Genomic DNA, 21,784 nt, shown 5'->3' with positions numbered 1-21,784 from the left:
TGGGTGGGTGGGAGAGGCGGGGGAGAGGGCAGCCATTTTAGAACAGAACAACAACAGAAATCCTCATGTGAACGTCCGGCACGGAGATTCAAATTTGTTTTGGAGAGATGGGGGGGGAATAGAGCCCACTTTGTCACGGTATCGCTGTTTGACGTGGATAAAACCGTGGAAGAAAGCCCTCCCACACGGACAGACAGATGTCAGCGTACCAGACTCTACGCTGGAGAGGGTCTCGACTCGTGTTCTTCTCTGCTGGAGTGGGATCTCAGCCAATGGCATCTGAGACGCTACCTGGGACCTCAGGTCCACAGTCGTCAGGGACACGACACCTCTCACTGTCTCCAAATAGGAATCTTTATCGCTGTAGGATCAACGGACACTGTTTCGTTTACATGTAGGCCTCTTGGAACAAGACCTAGGAGCTTGGGCTTTAGCTCAGTATTTGGCTAGAGATCAAGAGGTCGCAGGTTCAAATCACCCCGTTCGTCGCTTCGAGTAGTATTTGACAGTATCTTACACTCTCACGAGACACGAGTTGGGTTTGCTAGAAACCAAAACATCTCCATAGTGAGACGGAGGGATAAAACGTGTGGTGGTGTTGTGTTAGAGAGAAAGGGGGGGTGAAGTCTGTAGCCGGCTGAAGCAGAACTCGCTGGCTCCTCTCCCCTCTCCTCTCCTCCCCCCTCTCCTCTCCCCCTCCCCCCCCCCCCCCCCCACCTCTCCCCTTCATCTCACCCTGTGTTTGCTTTACTCATTTTTCGTTTTCTTTTTTCTCTCGCTCCGTAATTTTTTCGTGCAAAGAATAAAATTTCATCTGAACTGGAGCTCTGGGAAAACAAGTATTTTTGGTCCGGGGGGGGGGTGGGGTGGGGTGGACCCCCCACCCCCGTTCTTACAGATGCTTTGAATTTATGGAGCTTTCCCCGTGATGTGAGCAGGAGGGTGGGGGAGAGGAACCTGCCTGTATTTCCTGGGGATTAGGCCTCAGATGGGGTCCTGGGACCCCGGCTGGGAAAGTGACCCCAGTCTGACTCCTGCTGCTGGGAGCCCCCTGCCAACACAGCCCCAGGATGGCACTGGGACCTGGGCCACTCTGCCCGCATGCACAGAACAACCCATACGCTTTATACATACACACACACACAAGCTCACTACATGCATCACACACACACACACACGTATCTCTTCTCTTCCTTACACACACTAAAAAAAGACTTAAAAAACAATTATGTCAAAACGTCTTGGACTCACATAAGCAAACAAACACACACACACACACACACAGAGGCAACATATCGTTTTTTTCCTTATTTAATATCGGATTGGGTACAGACGTTATTAATCGTAGCAATAATTATAAAGCATCCAGTCCTGAAGACGTATTTTATTAGAAAGATCTTGGAAGTCCCGTTCAATGCAGCAGTGTTTGGAGCAAGTTGTCTACATGCGTCCAAAATGATCCTAATACACCCAAATCAACCAAATTTCAAACCCTACGTTTACCAAATCTTTCACTGTCCATTCCCGTCGTCTAAATGAAATGAGTCACACACCTTGGTGTGTAAAATGGCTCTTCTGCGGTGTCGTTCCTGGCCAGAGGGCGCCACCCAGTGGAGACAAAGAAGAACTGCAGTCTTAAAGTCTGTACAACCCTGGAAGTGAGATATCCTTATTCTTTTATAACTTCATAAATTAAAAAACTTTTTTTTTCCTTTTCAAATCAGTGAAAATTAGAATAAAAAACTTTTTCTACAAGTACTGCCGATATCATAGTCCAACTTTAAACAAACACATCATTTTGACATATTAATAACATTCACTTTGAACATAACAGCTCTGTCCCTTTAAAGAGAGTCAGGTATATGGTGCATCACACAGCACAAACACAAACATTATGCATAAACTATGGTCATCTCAATCTTCATATAGTAATCTCAAACTTTTGTGCAATCTCAGCCACATCATTTGCAATCACTTGGAAGGCAAAAACCTTCTGAATAAAGAAGTTTTAGGAGAGAACTACAAGTCAAAGAATCGAAATCGGACATGGACATTCTACTGAAGATGTACGCTACCGATGGCTGAGCGAACGTCGTTCACCTCTCACAGACTTAAGTGGATATAGTACGTTTGTTCCTTCCTGATCCACCTTTACCGAGCTCGAAAGAGAAACAGCCAAAAACTTCAAGAAAACAGTTTGATCGATCAAACTATAACAAGATAGGAGAAAACATAAAATAAAGTGTCAAAAGTTGACTTTGTTTTTTTTTTTACAAATCACTAGTTAACATATTTTTCTTCTCCTCAGAAAATCAAAGAGGAGAGTTTGTTCGGGGTGAGGGGCGTGGGGGTGGAGGCGAGGGGTGGGAGGAGGGGGTGAGGGGGTCAGGGTGGAGGCGAGGGGTGGGAGGCGGGGGTGAGGGGGTCAGGGTGGAGGCGAGGGGTGGGGGGAGGGGGTCAGGGTGGAGGCGAGGGGTGGGAGGCGGGGGAGAGGGGTGTGGGGGTCAGGGTGGAAGGAGGGGGTCAGGGTGGGGGTGGGAGGTGGGGGTGAGGGGGTCAGGGTGGAGGCGAAGGGTGTCGGGCGCGGGTGAGGGGGTCAGGGTGGAGGCGAGGGGTGAGGGATGGAGGAAACCGGACTTAGTTTGTTTCCAGCTTGGCCATTTCCTGCACGTAGATGCCGATGCTCTCGCTGTCAAACAGCACAAAGTACACGGTCTTGATGGAGGACGACATCGTGGCTACAAAGTAGCTGGAGATGGCTTTCAGGATGAGCTGGGCCGCAGTCTGCTTAGGGAAGCCATTCCTGTGGAGGGAAGGGAGGGAGAGAGACACAGAGAGAGAGAGAAAGAGAGAGAGATAGAGGGAGGGAGACACAGAGAGAGAGAGAAAGAGAGAGAGATAGAGGGAGGGAGACACAGAGAGGGGGAGGGAGAGAGACACAGAGAGAGAGAGAAAGAGAGAGAGATAGAGGGAGGGAGACACAGAGAGAGAGAGAAAGAGAGAGAGATAGAGGGAGGGAGACACAGAGAGAGAGAGAAAGAGAGAGAGATAGAGGGAGGGAGACACAGAGAGAGAGAGAAAGAGAGAGAGATAGAGGGAGGGAGACACAGAGAGGGGGAGGGAGAGAGACAGAGAGAGAGAGAAAGAGAGAGAGATAGAGGGAGGGAGACACAGAGAGGGGGAGGGAGAGAGAGAGATAGAGGGAGGGAGACACAGAGAGAGAAAGAGAGAGAGATAGAGGGAGGGAGACACAGAGAGGGGGAGGGAGAGAGACACAGAGAGAGAGAGAAAGAGAGAGAGATAGAGGGAGGGAGACACAGAGAGGGGGAGGGAGAGAGAGAGATAGAGGGAGGGAGACACAGAGAGAGAGAGAAAGAGAGAGAGATAGAGGGAGGGAGACACAGAGAGGGGGAGGGAGAGAGACACAGAGAGAGAGAGAAAGAGAGAGAGATAGAGGGAGGGAGACACAGAGAGAGAGAGAAAGAGAGAGAGATAGAGGGAGGGAGACACAGAGAGAGAGAGAAAGAGAGAGAGATAGAGGGAGGGAGACACAGAGAGGGGGAGGGAGAGAGACACAGAGAGAGAGAGAAAGAGAGAGAGATAGAGGGAGGGAGACACAGAGAGAGAGAGAAAGAGAGAGAGATAGAGGGAGGGAGACACAGAGAGAGAGAGAAAGAGAGAGAGATAGAGGGAGGGAGACACAGAGAGGGGGAGGGAGAGAGACACAGAGAGAGAGAGAAAGAGAGAGAGATAGAGGGAGGGAGACACAGAGAGGGGGAGGGAGAGAGCGAGATGAATATCGGTGAGTATTCTCTAGTGTGTTTGTGTGTATGCTTATGCTTGTGTGTGTATAGACGTGTGTGTTTGTGTGTGTGTGTGTGTGTGGTGATGTACCCTCCGCTGCCGATGGAGGGGAAGGCCACAGACTTGAGCTTCTTCTCGTCTGCCAGGGCCAGGCAGTTCTTCACCGTCTTGTCCAGCAGGTCCTCACACCTGTCCGAGCCCCATCCAGGACTGTTACAGTGGATCACAAACTTAGCAGGCAGGCCAAAGCCTCCAGTCAGGGCAGCTGGGCGGAGGAGAGAGGAGGGAGAGAGGAGGGAGAGAGGAGGGAGAGGAGAGAGAGGAGGGAGAGAGAGGAGGATTGAGGAGAGGAGCATCGGAGAGGAAGATAGTTTTAAGATCTAACTCGATCTTAACTCTATATTCATGTTTCATCCTCTCAAAGAGATATAGGTAAAACAAGACTACACAGAATAGCTGCATTTGTACATTGAATATCCAACACAATGCCCTTGTCCAGAATCTGATGTCCTGACAGAGAACCCACTGAACTCCTACAAGACCATTTTACAGTTTTACTGAGCAGGAGGAAAGAGAGAGAGGGAGGAAGATACTGAAAGCTGCTGAAATCACTTCTTCACAGAGCTCAGAGCAGCCACATGAAAGGGGGGATGAAGTGATGGAGGGAAGAGAGGGTCTGGAGCTAATGGAGTGTGTGTGTGTGTGTGTGTGTGTGTGCGTGCGTGTGACAGGCCTGGACAGGATTAAGACTGACACACTTCTGACAAGCTCAGCTCCAGATGGAGGGATGGAACAGGGGAGGGAGTGGAGAAAGAGGAGGGGAGGGGAAAGAGAAAGGAGAGGAGGAGATAGTAGAGGACAAGAGAGAGGGAGTGGAAAGGAGGAAGAAAGGAGAGAAAGAGGGAGGTCGAGGTGAGGGTGGGAAGTCGGCCAATCACGGCGGTCTGTTTCCTCAGTCATGTCAGGTGTTTCACGACACTGAGGAAGTGGAAGGTGGGCCTGGAATCTCTCTCTCTCTCTCTCTCTCTCTCTCTCTCTCTCTCTCTCTCTCTCTCTCTCGAGTTAACAGACGTCATAACCATTATGGAGATGGATAGGGTTCAAATCCCCCTGCAAACCTCCAGCCTAGCAGGTCTTCTGGGATGGCTTCATCTCTGTCACACTCACAAGCAGGCAGCTCTGCCTCCCAGGAACACTCATGTAATCGTTCTCACCTGCGTCTTGTTCAGCTAATTATTCCCACCTCGACCCTTTTATGTTTGCGTATTTATGTTGCATTGTGTGGAGTCTGGGTAATAACAAAAAGTCTGAAATCTCCCTGCCTCCTCACTCCTTCAGGCCTCTGGTTTGGTGTTCAGTCACCTGGTGGTCGATCACTGAGAACCCCAGAGGGCCTGGGATTACGAAGCTGGACAAATGTGTGTGTGTGAGAGAGAGAGAGAGAGTGTGTGTGTGTGTGTGTGAGAGAGAGAGTGTGTGTGTGTGCACATGCAGGGGCCCTTGTGAAAGCTGTGTGTGTTGATGAAGTGTCTGCACCACAGTCCCTGACATCATGGTCCAGGATGACATCATGTGTGCTGAGAGAGAGAGAGAGAGAGAGAGAGAGAGACAGAGAGAGAGAGACAGAGAGAGAGAGAGAGAGAGAGAGAGAGAGAGAGAGAGAGAGAGAGAGAGAGGCTGGAACCACCAAGCACTGTCCCAGATGTGTGTGTGTGGTGGGCTTGAATCAAAGTGCGATCACTGAAAGATCGTTAAAATCCAAGGGTATGTTGTAATATGTTTAAAGAACCAACGTAAAGATCCAAACAGTAAAACTAAACTATGCTTCATTCTGTGTCGAAAGGGTGTGAGGTTTCCTCATAGACACGGGTGAAATACATACGGAAAATACTTCAAAAAGGTATTTGAACATGTATTTGATTTCCTTTGCCCACCTGCCCTCTTGAGACTGTTCTCATTGGTTCATTGTGTTGGTTACGTTAAATCAAGCGCGCCCTAAATGAAATCACAAACTGGGAACAGTCAGCCTGCCTGCAGTACCTCCAGCGACCTCAAGGGGGCCGTTCTTCTTTTTCAGCTCCTCGACGGCATCCAGAAACTCCTTCCCTCCCTTCTTCTCCAGAGCTTGTCCTGAGGAAGAAATCATCTGGGTGGTTAAGGGCTGACAGACAGACAGAGGGGGAGAAGGGATGGGGAGGACATAGGACATAGGGAGGCAGGCAGGCGGACATGCAGGCATGCAGACTGGCATGCAGATTGAGACATAGACTGAGACATAGACTGATACATAGACTGAGACAGACAAATCTTTCTGGAAAACTCAGGGCCTCTGGAGCACCGGAACTCTCTAGAGAACCCAAGTTGTCAGAAGATTCCAGGCTCACTCTGCAGAACCCATGTTCTCTCTCTCTCTCTCTGGAGAACTCAAGCTCTGTCTCTGCAGAACCCAGGTGCAACACAGACACCAGACTCTCTCTCTCTTTCTGGAGAACCCAAGCTTTTTGGAAACCCCAGGCGCAATGGAGAACCCAGGCTCTTGCTGGGAAACCCAGTTCTATAGAGAACCCTAAAGAGAACCCAGGATCTGCGGGGCCTGAGGTGAGGTGGGTTTGACTCCAGACCCAGAACAAGAGGTGAATGAAGCCAACACATCAGAATTTTCCAGCCACAACAACAAACCAGTTCAAAGAAGAAGGCCAGGCACATGTGTGAAGAAGCTATTAAATATAATCAAAACCTTTTCAGACAAGAACACAAAGCACCAGAGCATGGTCTTCAAACTTAATTTCAACAACACATTTCACAGCCAGGTCCTGTTATTATTCAGTAACAGTCACATCGGATCTTTGTCAAGTATCAGATCGTTAGGTCCAGATTGGTGGTTCAATTAAAGTTTGTTTTCATAAACAATAATTAGCTAGTTAGCTTTCTTGTGGCAAGAGTTCTACTCTTAACGACTGCGAGGTCGGTAATCTGGGATTGGTCGAGACGTGTTCGAACACCAGGAAGAAGATGCATTTAGGGGGCGCTTCGACGGGGTCAAGGTTGGGTTTCCGTGGCGATGTAGAGGGGGATAAGGGGGGGAGGGAGGGTGAGGGGGTCATTACCTACTTGACCTCCGGTGTAGAAGGAAGAGTTGGTCGGGTGAACAACAGCATCGCTGTCAACGGTGGAAATGTTGGCTTGCACAACTTGCAACTACAGACAACGACAACAATAACAACAAGCAAACAACATGTGGTCAAAACAGCGGGAACAAAGGATGAGAAACATGAGGAAAAGAAAACTGCGAAGAGAGGAGAGGGAGGGCGTGAGGTCTCTCCTTCTTTACCGGGTTAGGTAAAGAAGGAGGCGTCGGCCACGGAACTGTGACTGGCCAATCGGGAAAGAGAGAACCAGCACTGACACCCATGACAGGCTAGGGGGAGGAGTCGGCTGCTCCGAAGGGGGATTGGTCGAATCCTTGAAAGCCGTAACTGGCACAAGCACGCCACAATTGGATCCTTTGTGTTTTTATTTATGTTTACTGTAAGAATAGAAATAGTATTGGTTCGTTTCATTTGGAACATATTATTTGTTCCAGTGACACAGGAACCAAGATCAAACACACAGACTGGACATTCGGTGTGTTTGATTCGGACTCCAGTGCAGCCCTTAATATTTGCGAGGAGGGGTGGGGCCACAGTTGCACTGAGCTTTCAAGGAGTCTCCCGGGCCTGCAGGGGGGGCCGGACAGGAAGCTCACCTAGATCATCTTTAAGGTCAATGTCAGCATTGGTGGGGTTGATGACCCCCTCCACGTCAAAGCCAGCCAAGTTACTGACCTCACTGTGGATGAGGTTGAGCTGCAGCGAGGGAGGGGGGGGGGGGGGAGCGAGGGAAGGGGGTCATGCGGGGGGAGGAGGAAGGAAGGAAGCAAAGCTGTTAGATAGGATTCACACCATTCCTTGGAAGATCCCAGTAGCCTTGTTAGTGTATATAGATAGCATCTGAAGAACCAATCACGGAACCCGATCTGACTGAAATCTAAAAGGAGATTTTAGGTGTGAAAGACGCCCTTTAGACATGAAACCAGCGAGGTTAGGAGAATGATTAACTTAATGGAAAAAAAGGTTATTGATGCATTGTATAAAACTGATGTCACACAAACAAACCAGATTAGGGCCCATTGGATTTACTGAGATGCAGTGATGTGATTGCTCCAGCACTGAACTCTTAGAACACAGAGGCATTCCAAAACGGAACCCCAACTTGTAGCCACATTGTTCTAGAATACTTTCCACTGATTCTACTTGCATTCTGTCTCTATTGGCCATTGTGGGTAAAGTTTAGCACCCTGCATAAAGACATTCTCACGTTAGGTGTTCCACAGAAGCACCGGTGCCATTAGACCTGCCTGACCTGTCTGTGTACAGTAGTTCAGTATGTACAGGCAGTTTCGGTTAATGTACGCACTCCCAAGGTATTCTGTGACATCAGCAGTATCTCCTACCTCCTAAGAACACAAAGCTGTCTACTGTTTATATAGCATAGGGGAGAGGCAAGGGAGTGCTACCGTATACACACACGCACACACACACACACGATGCAGTCATTAGTATTGCTGGTGGGGCTAAAAAACAAAACTGGCTTTAATGATCTGTTAGCTTAGCAACGTGTCGGCTTTTTGGTTCTGTTAGCTTAGCCGCATGTTAGCCTTTGCATTGCATTAGCTCAGCTAACGAGTTAGCTCTGGGGTTGCGCGGGCGCTAGAGGGCGTCTGTGGGTACCTTCTGGCCCAGGAAGAGGCTCTTGGAGGACAGCACGGTGAAGCTGTCGGCAGGGGTTCCGTCCGTGGTGCTGTCTGCCGATGCAGCTTTGCTCACCTCCACGGCCTGTTTCTGTCGGGTCACAAACACATGGAAACCATGGGAACATGTACAAGACGCCGTTGGGGATGGCAACCCGATTCCATCCCAATCTCTCTCTCTCTCTCTCTCTCTCTCTCTCTCTCTCTCTCTCTCTCTCTCTCTCTCTCTCTCTCTCTCTCTCTCTCTCTCTCTCTCTGTGTTAAACACACACACACACGTCTGATATTGATGTTTTGGAGTTGGGTTAATCCCCTTGGCATGGGCAAACTCTGCTGTTAAAACCCAATTACATTTACATTTAGTCATTTAGCAGACACTCTTATCCAGAGCGACTTACAGTAAGTACAGGGACATTCCCCCGAGGCAAGTGAGGTGAAGTGCCTTGCCCAAGGACACAACGTCAGTTGGCATGGCCGGGAATCGAACTGGCAACCTTCGGATTACTTGTCCGATTCCCTCACCGCTCAGCCACCTGACTCACCTGACTTCACCAATCAATCGATTGGTAGATTCTTCGCACAACGTCCTCAGACCCACCTTGGCCTTTGCGGCAGCTGCCTTCTTGCCACTCAGCTTTTTCACCATCGCCTTCTTCCCGGACGTCTTGGGTTTCTTGGCCGGGGGAGGCACGACGACCACCTCCAGTTTGCCCTTTGACCCCCGTTTCTTAGCCAGCAGCTCGGGGTGGATGTTGGGCAGGACCCCCCCCGCCGCAATGGTCACACCCTTCAGCAGCTGTTCGACAGACACACAGGTAGGTAATACAGGTAAGTATGTTGTTTAGTATATAGGGGTCAGATGGCTGAGCGGTTAGGGAATCGGGCTATTAATCAGAAGGTTGCCGGTTCGATTTCTGGCCGTGAAAAATAACGTTGTGTCCTTGGGCAAGGCACTTCACCTTACTTGCCTCGGGGCAGAATGTCCCTGTTCTTACTGTAAGTCGCTCTGGATAAGAGCGTCTGCAAAATGACTAAATGCAGTATCAGAAACTAGTATGTAAGTGTCAGTTATAGGTAGGTCATGTTGAGGCAGTGTCAGTAACAGGATTGTTCAATAAGTCACTTCTGAGCCACAGATAGTCTGAATGCTACTTCGGTCGAGGGCCTGGCTGTTTGGGTGCGGGGCTGCAGGGCGACGCGCCTGACCTGGTTCAGCTCCTCGTCGTTAGCGATGGCGAGCAGGATGTGGCGCGGGGTGACCCGGCCCTTCTTGTTGTCTCGCGCTGCGTTTCCCGCCAGCTCCAGGATCTCAGCTGGAAGGGCAGACAAGCCATCAGAATGAGACAGACAGGCAGACAGACACGCAGAGACAGACAGACAGACAGAGACACAGAGACAGACAGACGGGCAGAGACAGACAGACAGAGACAGGCAGAGACAGGCAGAGACAGACAGACAGACAGGGAGAGACAGACAGACAGACAGATACAGACAGACAGACAAGACAGGCAGAGACAGACAGACAGAGACAGGCAGATAGACAGGCAGAGACAGACAGGTAGACAGAGACAGACAGACAGACAGGCAGAGACAGACAGACAAGCAGAGACAGACAGACAAGCAGAGACAGACAGACAGTCAAAGAGACCAGACCCCCCCAGTCCCCTCACCTGTCAGGTACTCCAGGACAGCGGCCATGTACACGGGTGCCCCCACCCCGATCCGGTACTTGGGCAGCCCCCTCTTGATGTAGCGCAGCATGCGCCCCACCGGGAAAATGACCCCCGCCTTGGTGGAGCGGGACGTCTTTGTCGCCTTCTTCTTGCCTCCTCGGCTGGACATGGTGCTGCTAGGGAGGGAGGGTGGGAGAGAAGGAAAGAGGGAGGGAGGTAGAGAGGGAGGGGTGAGAGAGGGAGGGATGTAGGTAGGATGGAGAGAGGGAGGTAGGGAGGATGGAGAGAGGGACAGAGGTGAGACTGCTGGGGAGAGCTCAGGGGTTTGGTTGGACTGCTAAACCTTTTACTAATATTGCAACGTGTGTGTGTTGTGTATTTAGAATCAAATGTGTTGTTTATAGGAAGGATTTGGAGGGAAGATTGTTTATCTTGACTACAGTGTTTAGATAATTGTATCTGTCAGGAGTGAGAGAATAAACTGGCCAGATAAACGTTCACTGCAGTGTGTATGGTTAATTATATGACATTTATAGCTAGACTATACATTACATTCAGGCATACAGTAAGATGCATGCATTGTTGCACTTCGAATTGGATTTCAAATCTACAAAACACTGAATCTGATCTGTGGTAAAGATCACAGATCACAAATTAATCAAAAACTAAAAATGGTATCGTCATATGAATTCACAAGCTCTGGAGGTAAACACAAGTTTTGACATTTGAATTAAAGCATTAAAAACATCCGGAACACAACAGACATTTCAGAACGATTTCCGTGTAATAACCATTTAATCACGTGTCGCTTACACATGTAGCCTTTCGTGTTTCCTGTATCGTGAGGATTTAACGGACTATTGCGGTGTCATAAGGCAACTGTCACACGCACAGTCAAAAATATTCGCTAGATCGCCATGCGTTTTTCCGGTTTTACTGTAAATCTGTTATGTCACATTGACCGCGAGTTACAGTTGACTAAAGGCTCCTAAAAACACGATCATCTCGGCCTCGTTTTGCGAAATTCACAAAACGTCACAGCATGACTGATTACAGAAAAATATATATACAAATGAGAAGCACCTGGCAGTGGAACGGACACCTTTTTCAAATCCAACGTGAATTACTTACAGAAAAAAAAACAGCAATATGTCTACTGTCTTCTCTCAACCCCGGTAACAAGCCTGGGCAACGTCCTCAACTCCCAGAATCCACAGCGAACCAAATATTATTGAACCAAGTGAGCACTGCTTTATCATTGTGGTCGGTTGCACTTCTGAAAATCAACGAATTGAAACCGCATGAAATTTCTAACCTTTTGCCGCTGCGCTTCCAATCTGCACCGCCAAGGTCTTGGTTGACTGACTCACTGTCACCGCCTATACATTAAAAGCGCTTTATTGCAGCTTGTTTCTAGGGTCTGCAGGCTAGACCACCTACTTGCCCGGCATTTACAAAAATAACAATGACTTGTTAATTTATTTACATTTTTATAATTTGTATTTATAATGTAAACAATTATGTAAAATGTAGCCTATCTACTTTTGAACAGTTTATCTGTTTTGGGGTCATGCAGTCCATTTATGTATGGTCCTATATAAGTAGGAACAGGGGCTACTTGTATTAGTAAATGTCAGGTTTTGTAAAATAAAAATGTGTGGTTAAACGGAATAATGTTTCATAATGTTAATTTGGAGCCATTACAAATCTACGTCGAGACGGAGCCTAGCGTGCTCGCAGCGCGCAAGAGCTGAAAACAAAACTGTAATGACATAATTTCTTCTCTAGAGGTCCGCCACGAGTTGTTAGATAGTTTTAGGAGCACAAATTGAGGAGTCAGTTCGATTTATAACCTTCCTACTCCCCTTCCCACCAACTTTCAGGAGTTTCTGATTGGTTACGTCATCGGTCTATACACACCTGTTGCTAATAATCAATCTGCCTTGATTACCCGGATATAGGCTATATGGACGAAGTCATTCATATAAGGTTAGTAAATTACCCAAATTACGAAGGAAAACGTTGGAAAGTGGCTCTGTTGGTCTTACATAACATTTGCTACATATAAGATAGTGTTATGGTGTGCAAATGAGGGTATATTGAGCCAACAACAATTTAGCCTGTGCCACATCTACCCACAGGTCCTCCATCACCCATTATAGGCTACACATGTAGCAGTGAAATTGCTTCGGTGGGACTGCATAGCATACAGCTCTCATTCTCTCCAGAAGTCATTTGACTGTTTGAACACGTTTGGGAGGGTTTTTGTAGTGTAAAGTCAAACTTGTGTTTATTTTGACATCGTCCACCCTCCGTTATGATGAAAAACGTTAGCTCTAACGATACGGTGGCATGATGTATTATTTATTTGCGCACCTTTTTTAATTTCCTGACTATCACGCACAACAAACGTAAGAGTCTACGAAGCTACCAAGGAGCAATGCAACAAGAAAAAAGCGTTGAAAATACTAGGCTAGAATTTTTTTGGGTTTTAGTTCAAGAATTGAACTAAAAGTTTCGAAAGGTTGAAAGAAAAAACGACACCTCATCCTAAAATCTCAGTCTAGTTGATGTGTTTACTTCATATCACTAACTGGGTCAAGAGTGAACCAACTGGGTCTGTTTTAGGTCTCTCAGCATTTAGCGTTACGGCTTAGTGTGTGAAATAACCTTTGTATTGTGTTTATTAAGATGACCTAATCAGTAATGAAGCTTCAAAGATTGATGCATTTTGACTCCGAAGAAACTGGCTTCAAATGAAGTAGATTAAAATTGCGTCCGTGTCTTATTTTCAGATTACACTATGAATATATCTACAACGAACACGGAACAACGACTCGGAATACTACTGTAGCCTAACGTTACATGACAGTCTAGCTACTGAACAGTGATTATTAGAAGACGAAGAGCCTATTAATGCGTCTTTAAGCTTCCTTATCACTGCAAACAATCACTCGCGACAACGAATATATAACATGCTTGCTAAACAAGTGTACAAAAGGCAAAATCCGGTCCCCTCAACCTTCGCCTCCAGTGTTACATCTGATAGATCAAGCTTCCACAAACCGAACCTAGAAAAAAGGTTGGACTGTTGCTTAGTGATCTTTGTCAGCTGACCTTCATCTACCAATCACAAACCGAATGTGACTGTAAAAAGGCTACAGTACATCAAACTCTCAATGTCTATAAAATAATAATAGACATCTCACTGGCAGAATCGTTGCAGAGACGGCGGCGAAGTTAGACAACAGTAAGTATTTCACTGTGATGTATTTGTTACTGCGAGGCTGTTGGATAGTGTAGGCTATTTTTCCCAAGTTGCGGTTACACGACGTAACAAGAGAACACTTGCAAAGGCTTTGTTGAATTCTCCTCTTCGATTGCCAGCTAAATTGAAGACCCAAATTTAGCTAATTACAGTCGATTGTTAGGCTATACATGTCCTGAAGGTGCACCTAGACGGATGTGACGCATTCCCTTTTAGAGTAATTTAAAATGATTTTTTTCACTAAACTTATTATTGTAAGTTTAGTACATAATAAGTTAGAAAATACGCTTTTGTTAATTACAGTAATACACAATTATGAAAACATTTCACCCAGTAACAAGTCTTTTCTTGTTCTGCTCAGTTGTTATCCTAAGGAATTTAATAAGAAATGTAATTTAGGTCAGTGTTAATCGGATTACGCTGTGTATAGCAACTGATGAACAACGTGGGATCATTCAATAATTCTAAAGGCTCAGAAATATTACCAAAAATATTGGAACAGGTGTGGTGTTACAAATTATTCTGTTTGGTTACGTTGCATAGGCCTGTATATTGTATCGGGTTGCACGAGCCTACCTGCACTAGTGCAACACGAAAATCAATATGTTAACGTTGTCTTTTCTTTTTCAAGACATGAAGAGTGAAGCCATCGTCAACAATATGAGACCGGTAAGATCACTTGCTCTGGAGTCTAGACCATGCAACAGGTTATTAGGGGTATTAATAATGTCGCAGAACATAAGCAATTTAGCGTAAGACCTGCACAGACATGCAAAACAAGGTTGTTCATCAGTTCCTGCACTGGGCTGGATACAGCTAAAGTGCACTAACACGACAGGTCGGACTCGTGCGGTGACATTTTTCACGCCTTATTGAAGGGATTTATAAAGAGAGACGCTTCTATACATACTAGGGAGATACGGAAATGATTTCGCGTAAGAGAGACAGAAAAGACTGAGCTTGGATAGTGAGAGTGGGGGAAAGCTGAATGATGCACGCATAGGAAGATGTAGCATATGGTGTATCTTGAAAGACCAAGTCACACCAAGTAGCCTCGACAGTTGTCCTTTCTTAGATTGGAAAGTTAGTTGGATATTTTGACACAGATTTCCTCCCTTTCGGGCTTGTACTAGCACAACATGGTGTCGGCTTCCTTACTGACAGATCCGGAATAGCCCTCGCCCTGGTCACAGTCTCTGGTCCAGTATGAACTAAACTGGTCTGAGACCAGCGATCCGTACAGCTTCCTCCCTCACTTGCTCAGTCTGGGATTCGAACCAGGGCGCTCTGACCACCTTTTCATCAACACAGCTTCAACCAGCGAAACTGCGAAAAGGCCAATCCAATAGCGTGGATGGCTAGTATTTATACTGAGGAGACAGTTCAAGGCGGTGACCGTGGTGACCGTGGTTTTGTTCTCCCCAGGAGAGCCCAGGAGGACTGTGGGACTCCCTGAAAAAAGCAGCCTTCGTCGTGGGTTCAGGCCTCTTCTTCCTCGCCGCGTTCGGGAACTCGCTGACATGGTAGTCACAGTAACGCCTAACCTTTTAGGGTCACGCTGACCATAGCACTGCTGGTAGATTCAATGATTGGGGTTCCCGTGCTGAAGGTCATGGGTTCGACCCCCACTGGAGCTTGTGGTGTTGACCCCCTCCCCCCCGTCTGCCCCCCTCCCCAGGCATCTGCAGAGGTTCTGGGGCGCTTCCGGAGACTTCTGGCAGGATCTGTGGACGAAGCTACACCAGAGATTCGAAGGACACGAAACAGCCCTCTTCTACATGGGTAGGAGACACCTGGGAGACACCTAGGAGACACCTGCACACCTAGGAGACACTTGGGAGACACCTAGGAGACACCTGCACACCTAGGAGACACCTGCACACCTAGGAGACACTTGGGAGACACCTAGGAGACACCTGCACACCTAGGAGACACCTGCACACCTAGGACACACCTGCACACCTAGGAGACACCTACACACCTAGGAGACACCTGCACACCTAGGACACACCTGCACACCTAGGAGACACCTACACACCTAGGAGACACCTGCACACCTAGGACACACCTGCACACCTAGGAGACACCTACACACCTAGGAGACACCTACACACCTAGGAGACACCCACAGACATGACCCATCTACCATTGACATCTTTTTGCAAGTATGTCGCTTTCCCATCATGAGTCTGAAGATGGCCTTCCCTTGTCCTGGGGAAATGGTATTGTTAGGTATGATGTGAGCAACAACTGTCTGTCATACATGCAGCACATGACAAGCTGGCAGGGTCTATGTATAGACCGACAAGACAGCAGTTGTGAGTATTTTTGTATGCACACAGAGGAACCGGCCGAGCAGGTTATTATGGTCTTTGCCTCATACCCTGTTCATTGGCTTAAAAAAAAATAAGTAAACACATTAATAGATTGGGTTTAGGTTGAGGACAACGGCAAACAATGGTTTTGTGTGCCTACGTCTTATCTTTGTTTATCTATAATATCTTGTTTAACATTCACGACTGGCTGTAAAGCATTTGCAATCTCAATCACCGACTGATAGTCTGTATCACATGTAGAGGCGAACCATAATATGGTCATGGTTTAGTGTCAACAACTTTCAGCCACAAGCTTTTCAGAGAAAAACAAAGATTAGCTATCTGACACCGTGGAGATTTAAACTGTATTTATGTCCTTTTCAAGTCATTATTTATCTAAGTATTTACTGTGCCGGGTAGCCGGGATGTGCTTACTTTGCGGTGTGGCTAGTAAATACAGACCGTTCCCTAACTCAGACCCCCAAAATACTGTCAGAGCTAAGCGTGTCTGATCCTAGATCCTCTATTGAACTTTCCATGCACCATTTATGTCTATAAACTGCTGTACCTCAGGCTTGTTTTGAATTTGGTTGTGAAATCGGTTTGCTTCATCTGATTGGATGCTGAAAGAAGGCTCTGTTTATTGGATCACGTTGTGACAGGGTATTTGTTGCATAACTGAATGACGCCATTTTATGTTTCATAAAACCTTTTATTATTATTTATTCATTAACGCGTCCATCCATGTATCCATCCATACTTCTATCTGCTTCATCCATCCATATCTTCTTTTTCATCCATTCATCCATCTCCTTACATTCATTCACCCTCAGCTTACTCCAGCATCTCATCTCTCACTCACTCATGTACACAGGATATGAGGAAGTATGTTTAGCTCAGTGGTTAGAACATCTGACGACAGATCGAGAGGTTACAGGTTCAAATGTCCCTCTCTATGAACTCTCTATGAATGATACAACAGTATACTTAGGGAGTCAGGTGGCTGAGCGGTGAGGGAGTCGGGCTAGTAATCTTAAGGTTGCCAGTTCGATTCCCGGCCGTGCAAAATTACGTTGTGTCCTCGGGCAAGGCACTTCACCCTACTTGCCTCAGGGGAATGTCCCTGTACTTACTGTAAGTCGCTCTGGATAAGAGCGTCTGCTAAATGACTAAATGTAAATGTACTTTGTATATATTATGTTGTGTTGTTGTTTTGAATAGGGACCATGCTGGTTCCCATGGTGGTGTTCTGGGGTTCCAATCTGCTGTTCCTATTGGTCGACATCACGGGGAAACCCTCCTTCATCACACGCTACAAGATCCAGGTTGACAAGAACACTCCGGTACGTTCCATTTACCCCTTCATCCTGGACATGGTACGGTCCATTTACCCCTTCATCCTGGACATGGTACGGTCCATTTACCCCATACTCCTTCATCCTAGACATGGTACGGTCCATTTACCCCACAACCCTTCTCCCTGGACATGGTATGGTCCATTAAACCCACACACTACACATAATATGGTCTATTTACCCCCTACACTACACATAGTACAGTCCATTTACCCCGCATGCTGCACATAGTGTGGTTCATGTTCAACATTTTGAACTCTACATTCGATGTAGGATATCATCGCAACCTCTCCCCTCAACACACACACACACACGCCCACCCCCCCCCCCTCCCCTCAACACACACACACACACGCCCACCCCCCCCCCCCCCCTCCCCTCAACACACACACACACCCCAGCCCACCCCCCCCCCCTCCCCAACACACACACACACACCCGTGGTGTCCAGTCTGCAAGTTAAAGGTCATGTCCATCTATCAGACCAAAGTCCTCAGTCTGTCTCCACATGTCCTATCAAAGCTGTTAATCAGAGCACACTCCCAGATAACCTCTGACTGGATGTGATCCGCTCGTGGTGTGTTGAGCCTGGAGGCTCTTTCAACTTCCCTGTGATCAATCCCCCCGGTTAATCAAGTTACTGAACTGCCGAGGCAATAGGTAGGATTGTGGATTGGCATGTGCCAAAAGTGGTTCCTTATCTCTGGTAATGTATCCACAATGTGGATGTAAATCCACATACGCAAATACAACAGACACAAGGTGTAGAATATGTACACACATATACATATACATACACACACACACGGGTGTGTGTATTTATATAAATGCACACTCGTCCTGGAGTAATAGAGCTTGATATCAGAGAAGGTTCACAGCGTGACGACTTCTCCACATGGGGGTTAAAGGTCAGCCAGGGAGAAGCAGGAAGAGCCTCTATTGTTTACGGTCGCGATGTAACCCTCCTTATGTAACACAAAGGTTCGTTTACCTTTTACCTAACTGAACGAACCTTTGTTGAGAAACAGTTCAGAAAATGTAGCCGCATGCAGATTCCTCCTCCGAATTGCACGCTGTTGTAAAAGTGACACGGTAGGGAGCTTTTGTAGTGTGGCTCGTGGTTTCAACGTGCACAACGTCCTAATTATTTAGCTAGTCGAGCTGGTTGTTTTGGAGACCGTCCAACTGTCTTTAGGTTGTGTTTGGTTAGGAATGGGAGATGGGGGGCTGACGGAGGGTTACCAGGAAAAGACGATCTAAAGTTCTCGAGTCAGCAGACCAAGCATGACATAACATTACCTTATCACCGCAGTAAACGGTTGGATCGTTCTTATGAAATACTGGACTGCTGTGATGAATGGTTAGATAAACATGACACGTGTCTAATGATCTCCCTCGCTTCCCTCCTCCCTCCTCTTCTCTCCTCCTTCCTCTCCTTCCTCCCACCTCCTCTCCTTTCCTGTCCTCTCCTACTCCCACCACTCTCTCTCCTCCCCTCCACCACTCTCTCTCTCTCCACCCCTCCACCTTCCTCCCCAACCATCCTTGTGCTACCTCTTCCCTTTCCTCTGATATACTTCTGTCCTTTATACCTCCCCTCCCACCTCCTTTCCTGTCCTCTCCTACACCCACCACTCTCCTCCCCTCCACCTCCCCCTTCCTCCTCCCCCCTCCAGGTGGACCCGGTGAAGCTGCGTCAGGCCATAAAGTCGGTTCTGTTCAACCAGATCTTCATCTCGGGCCCCATGGTGGTGGGGGTCCGCTACGTGCAGACCCGGCTGGGAGACCCCTGCGGGCCCGTCCTGCCCACCTTCCAGCGCGGTCTGATGGAGGTGGCCGTCTGCGCCCTGGTGGAGGAGTTTCTGTTCTACTACTCCCACAGGTACCACTAGAGGGCGCCAGAGGCTCGGTGCTTAGAGCATTTTGGACTGTTGAAGAGTTCCCAGGTTCAGATCTCTCCTTTGCATGTTTGCATGCTTTGGATGAAAGCATCTCGGGGGGGGGGGGGGGGGGGGGGGGGACACGGGGAGAGACGGGGGGGAGAGACGTCTCTCTCCTACTGAAGGGGACGCTGAGCTTGAGGGAGAAGCAATTGTAGCAATATTTAATCTGAGGGATCCCTCTCGTCTCTCTCTCCCTCTCTCTCCATGTCTCTCTCCCTCTCTCCCTCTTCCAGGCTGTTCCACCACCCAGCCCTCTACAAGCACTTCCACAAGCAGCACCATGAGTGGACAGCTCCCATCGGCGTGGTCTCCATCTACGCACACCCTATGGAACATGTGGTGAGAGGAACTTTGGACCATAACGAAATTTCTCGCACAAATATAAACGACATGTGATATTAGGAAACCTGTATCAAGCCAAATGTACTTGTTCGAATGTTGTGTCTTGAATCTGATGGCGTTTGACGGGGCATAACAATCTCTTTAAAAAAAGACTCTCTCAGCGGAACTGGCTGTAACCATGGTTACCCCCCCCCTCCTCCCCCTAGTTCTCCAACATGATGCCGGCGGTGGTGGGGTCCATGCTCCTGGGCTCCCACATCTCCACCACCTCCCTGTGGTACTCGCTGGCCTTCCTCAGCACCAACATCTCCCACAGCGGCTACCACCTCCCTCTGCTGCCCTCACCCGAGTTCCACGACTTCCACCACCTCAAGTACGACTCACACGCACACACACACACTGACACACACACACACACACACTGACACACACACACGCACACACACTGACTCACACGCACACACACACACTGACACACACACACTGACACACACACACACTGACACGCAGCACTTCTTCCCCATGTGGCACTCCCACCTGAACGAAGGTGTGAGTTTATTTTTATAAATACTGTATGTATAAATTAGTTTTGGGAATGTTTGTGTGTGTGTTTGCACGTGTGTAGTAGATGACTTCCTTCCTTATTCTTCCCTCACTGCAGGTTCAATCAGAACTTTGGCGTGCTGGGGGTTCTTGACCGTCTCCATGGCACCGATAGCAAGTTCCGGAAGACCAAGCAGTGCGAGCGCCACGTCCTGCTCCTGGGAACCACGCCCCTGAACGAGAGCATCCCCGACACTCCGAAGAAGACCCAGTGACGACCACTGGCCCCCAGCCGGCCTATCTTGGCCTGACCAGGGGTGCGGAGCACCGTTAGAATTCTTAACCAAACAAAAGTGTAATTATTGATTTCTTGCTGTGGGGTCGTCTCTGATCGAGTTTTGTGGGGATGGGTGAAAGCACCTGCTTCTTCATATCGCTGTGGCCAATCCCTGTCAGGTCAGATCATTGATTTCCCCTAGACAGAGGGGAGGGGAGAGAGTGATGAGTTTCAGATAGTCCTGAGGGTGAAGAGCTGCCTTCTCAAGCCAGGCTGAGAGTCCTCCCTTCAGCCGGCGGACATTTTTTTAATTGTTATCTCTGAGCAGAGTTCCCAGCGTCACCAACTGGAAAAGACTCCCTCTGATGTCTTTACTTACATTCGAAAAAAACTGACCTTTTGTTTTTAACAATAGTTAATTCCAGTGATAGCACTTACTTACATTCTGATCCAGCGCAGGGTTTCCACAATGCGCCTGTCTGGAGCTCAGCGACAAGAAACAAACCTTAAAGAAACCACTACTCTTTATTTGATTTGCTGGGTGAAATACTGCACTTTTTATTATTAATGGACCCTTTTGAAAACCTAATGTATTACTTTTAGAGGCCTTCTTCCTCCATAACAAACACAATGCAATCGTCACCTTATTAGACAGTTGTCCAGATGTAATTTAATGGACAATCATGGACAAACTGTTGAATTTGCCTTTGAAGTCTTTGGCGCCTCGGAATAGAGCTGTTAAAGACGGTAAGCTGTACATTTCTGTTTAATATTTAACCGTGTTGCAGAAATAAATAAGTCTATTAAAGAAAAGTCTACTTATCGTCACTTTATTTTGGGAAGGAGTTCTTAGAAATCCTTCAGCAAACTTTCTTACTTTTTGTAAGTATGATTAGAAGGCAGCTGTTGTATAACTTCGCAATATCAGGAACAAAAGGTACATTGTCCTTTGGCATTTAGTAGTGTCATAAGGGCAATTACACTGACTTGTACAAAGTAAATTTGCAGGAACCCTCTGTGGCTCAGTGGGTAAGCATGTGTACACTCAAGTGTACTGCCAAACACAGTACCCCTGGTTCAAATCTCACTCAAACCAGTTTACAATTAATTTAACTGATATCAGTTAAGTAATATATATGTTATTTCCAAGTATTTAAAGGGGGGCCCCTGTGGTGTAGTGGGTTGAGAAACAGGCCCTAAACCACAACGTCATGGGTTCAAATCCAGCACAAAGCGTAGTGCTAAACACATCCGTGGGCCCAGATCCCTGTAACCGCAGCGCACTCCCCGACTGTCCAGATCCCCTCTCCCAACTGTCTTTCCAGGTGCCCAACTGTCCCAGAGGGGGTCTGGGAGTCTAAAAATAAATTAACTTTTTATCAGTTTTATTGATAAGTCGAGTTTTATTTATAAGTCCAAGAGCAAAAATTGAGCTGTAAGATCCTTCAGCCAGATTTGAACACAATACCTCTCTC

At 47.6% G+C, this 21,784-nt stretch overlaps 2 protein-coding genes across 6 annotated transcripts; one reads left to right on the top strand and one right to left on the bottom strand.

The window, feature by feature from the left end:
• Window positions 1-2,547: 2,547 nt before the first annotated feature.
• Window positions 2,548-11,708, bottom strand: macroh2a1 (macroH2A.1 histone). 4 transcript variants are annotated; one of them, XM_067228894.1, is made up of 9 exons: window positions 11,350-11,708; window positions 10,264-10,442; window positions 9,800-9,906; window positions 9,192-9,389; window positions 8,574-8,684; window positions 6,912-7,002; window positions 5,845-5,934; window positions 3,895-4,069; window positions 2,548-2,803 (listed from the first exon to the last, which is right to left on the bottom strand). In XM_067228894.1, the coding sequence occupies exons 2-9, from the start codon at window positions 10,433-10,435 to the stop codon at window positions 2,638-2,640; spliced, it is 1,110 nt and encodes a 369-aa protein (XP_067084995.1). In that variant the 5' UTR covers window positions 10,436-10,442; window positions 11,350-11,708; the 3' UTR covers window positions 2,548-2,637. The 4 variants fall into 4 exon arrangements, with proteins under 4 accessions (XP_067084995.1, XP_067084994.1, XP_067084996.1 ...); XM_067228893.1 differs by having other exon boundaries at window positions 10,264-10,439; XM_067228895.1 differs by having other exon boundaries at window positions 11,398-11,439.
• A 427-nt stretch (window positions 11,709-12,135) lies between these two features.
• faxdc2 (fatty acid hydroxylase domain containing 2) lies at window positions 12,136-21,677 on the top strand. Of its 2 annotated transcripts, XM_067228898.1 has the most exons (10): window positions 12,138-12,255; window positions 13,482-13,516; window positions 14,166-14,203; window positions 14,960-15,057; window positions 15,213-15,316; window positions 17,071-17,192; window positions 18,881-19,086; window positions 19,381-19,486; window positions 19,696-19,862; window positions 20,151-21,677. In XM_067228898.1, the coding sequence occupies exons 1-10, from the start codon at window positions 12,233-12,235 to the stop codon at window positions 20,305-20,307; spliced, it is 1,056 nt and encodes a 351-aa protein (XP_067084999.1). In that variant the 5' UTR covers window positions 12,138-12,232; the 3' UTR covers window positions 20,308-21,677. The 2 variants fall into 2 exon arrangements, with proteins under 2 accessions (XP_067085000.1, XP_067084999.1); XM_067228899.1 differs by lacking the exon at window positions 13,482-13,516 and having other exon boundaries at window positions 12,136-12,255.
• Window positions 21,678-21,784: the final 107 nt, after the last annotated feature.

Source organism: Osmerus mordax, chromosome 25, assembly GCF_038355195.1.
Source record: "Osmerus mordax isolate fOsmMor3 chromosome 25, fOsmMor3.pri, whole genome shotgun sequence".
In the NCBI taxonomy this organism is placed as follows: Eukaryota; Metazoa; Chordata; class Actinopteri; order Osmeriformes; family Osmeridae; genus Osmerus; species Osmerus mordax.
Note: the sequence above shows the minus strand (reverse complement) of the source record. Positions and strands in the feature narration are given on the sequence as shown.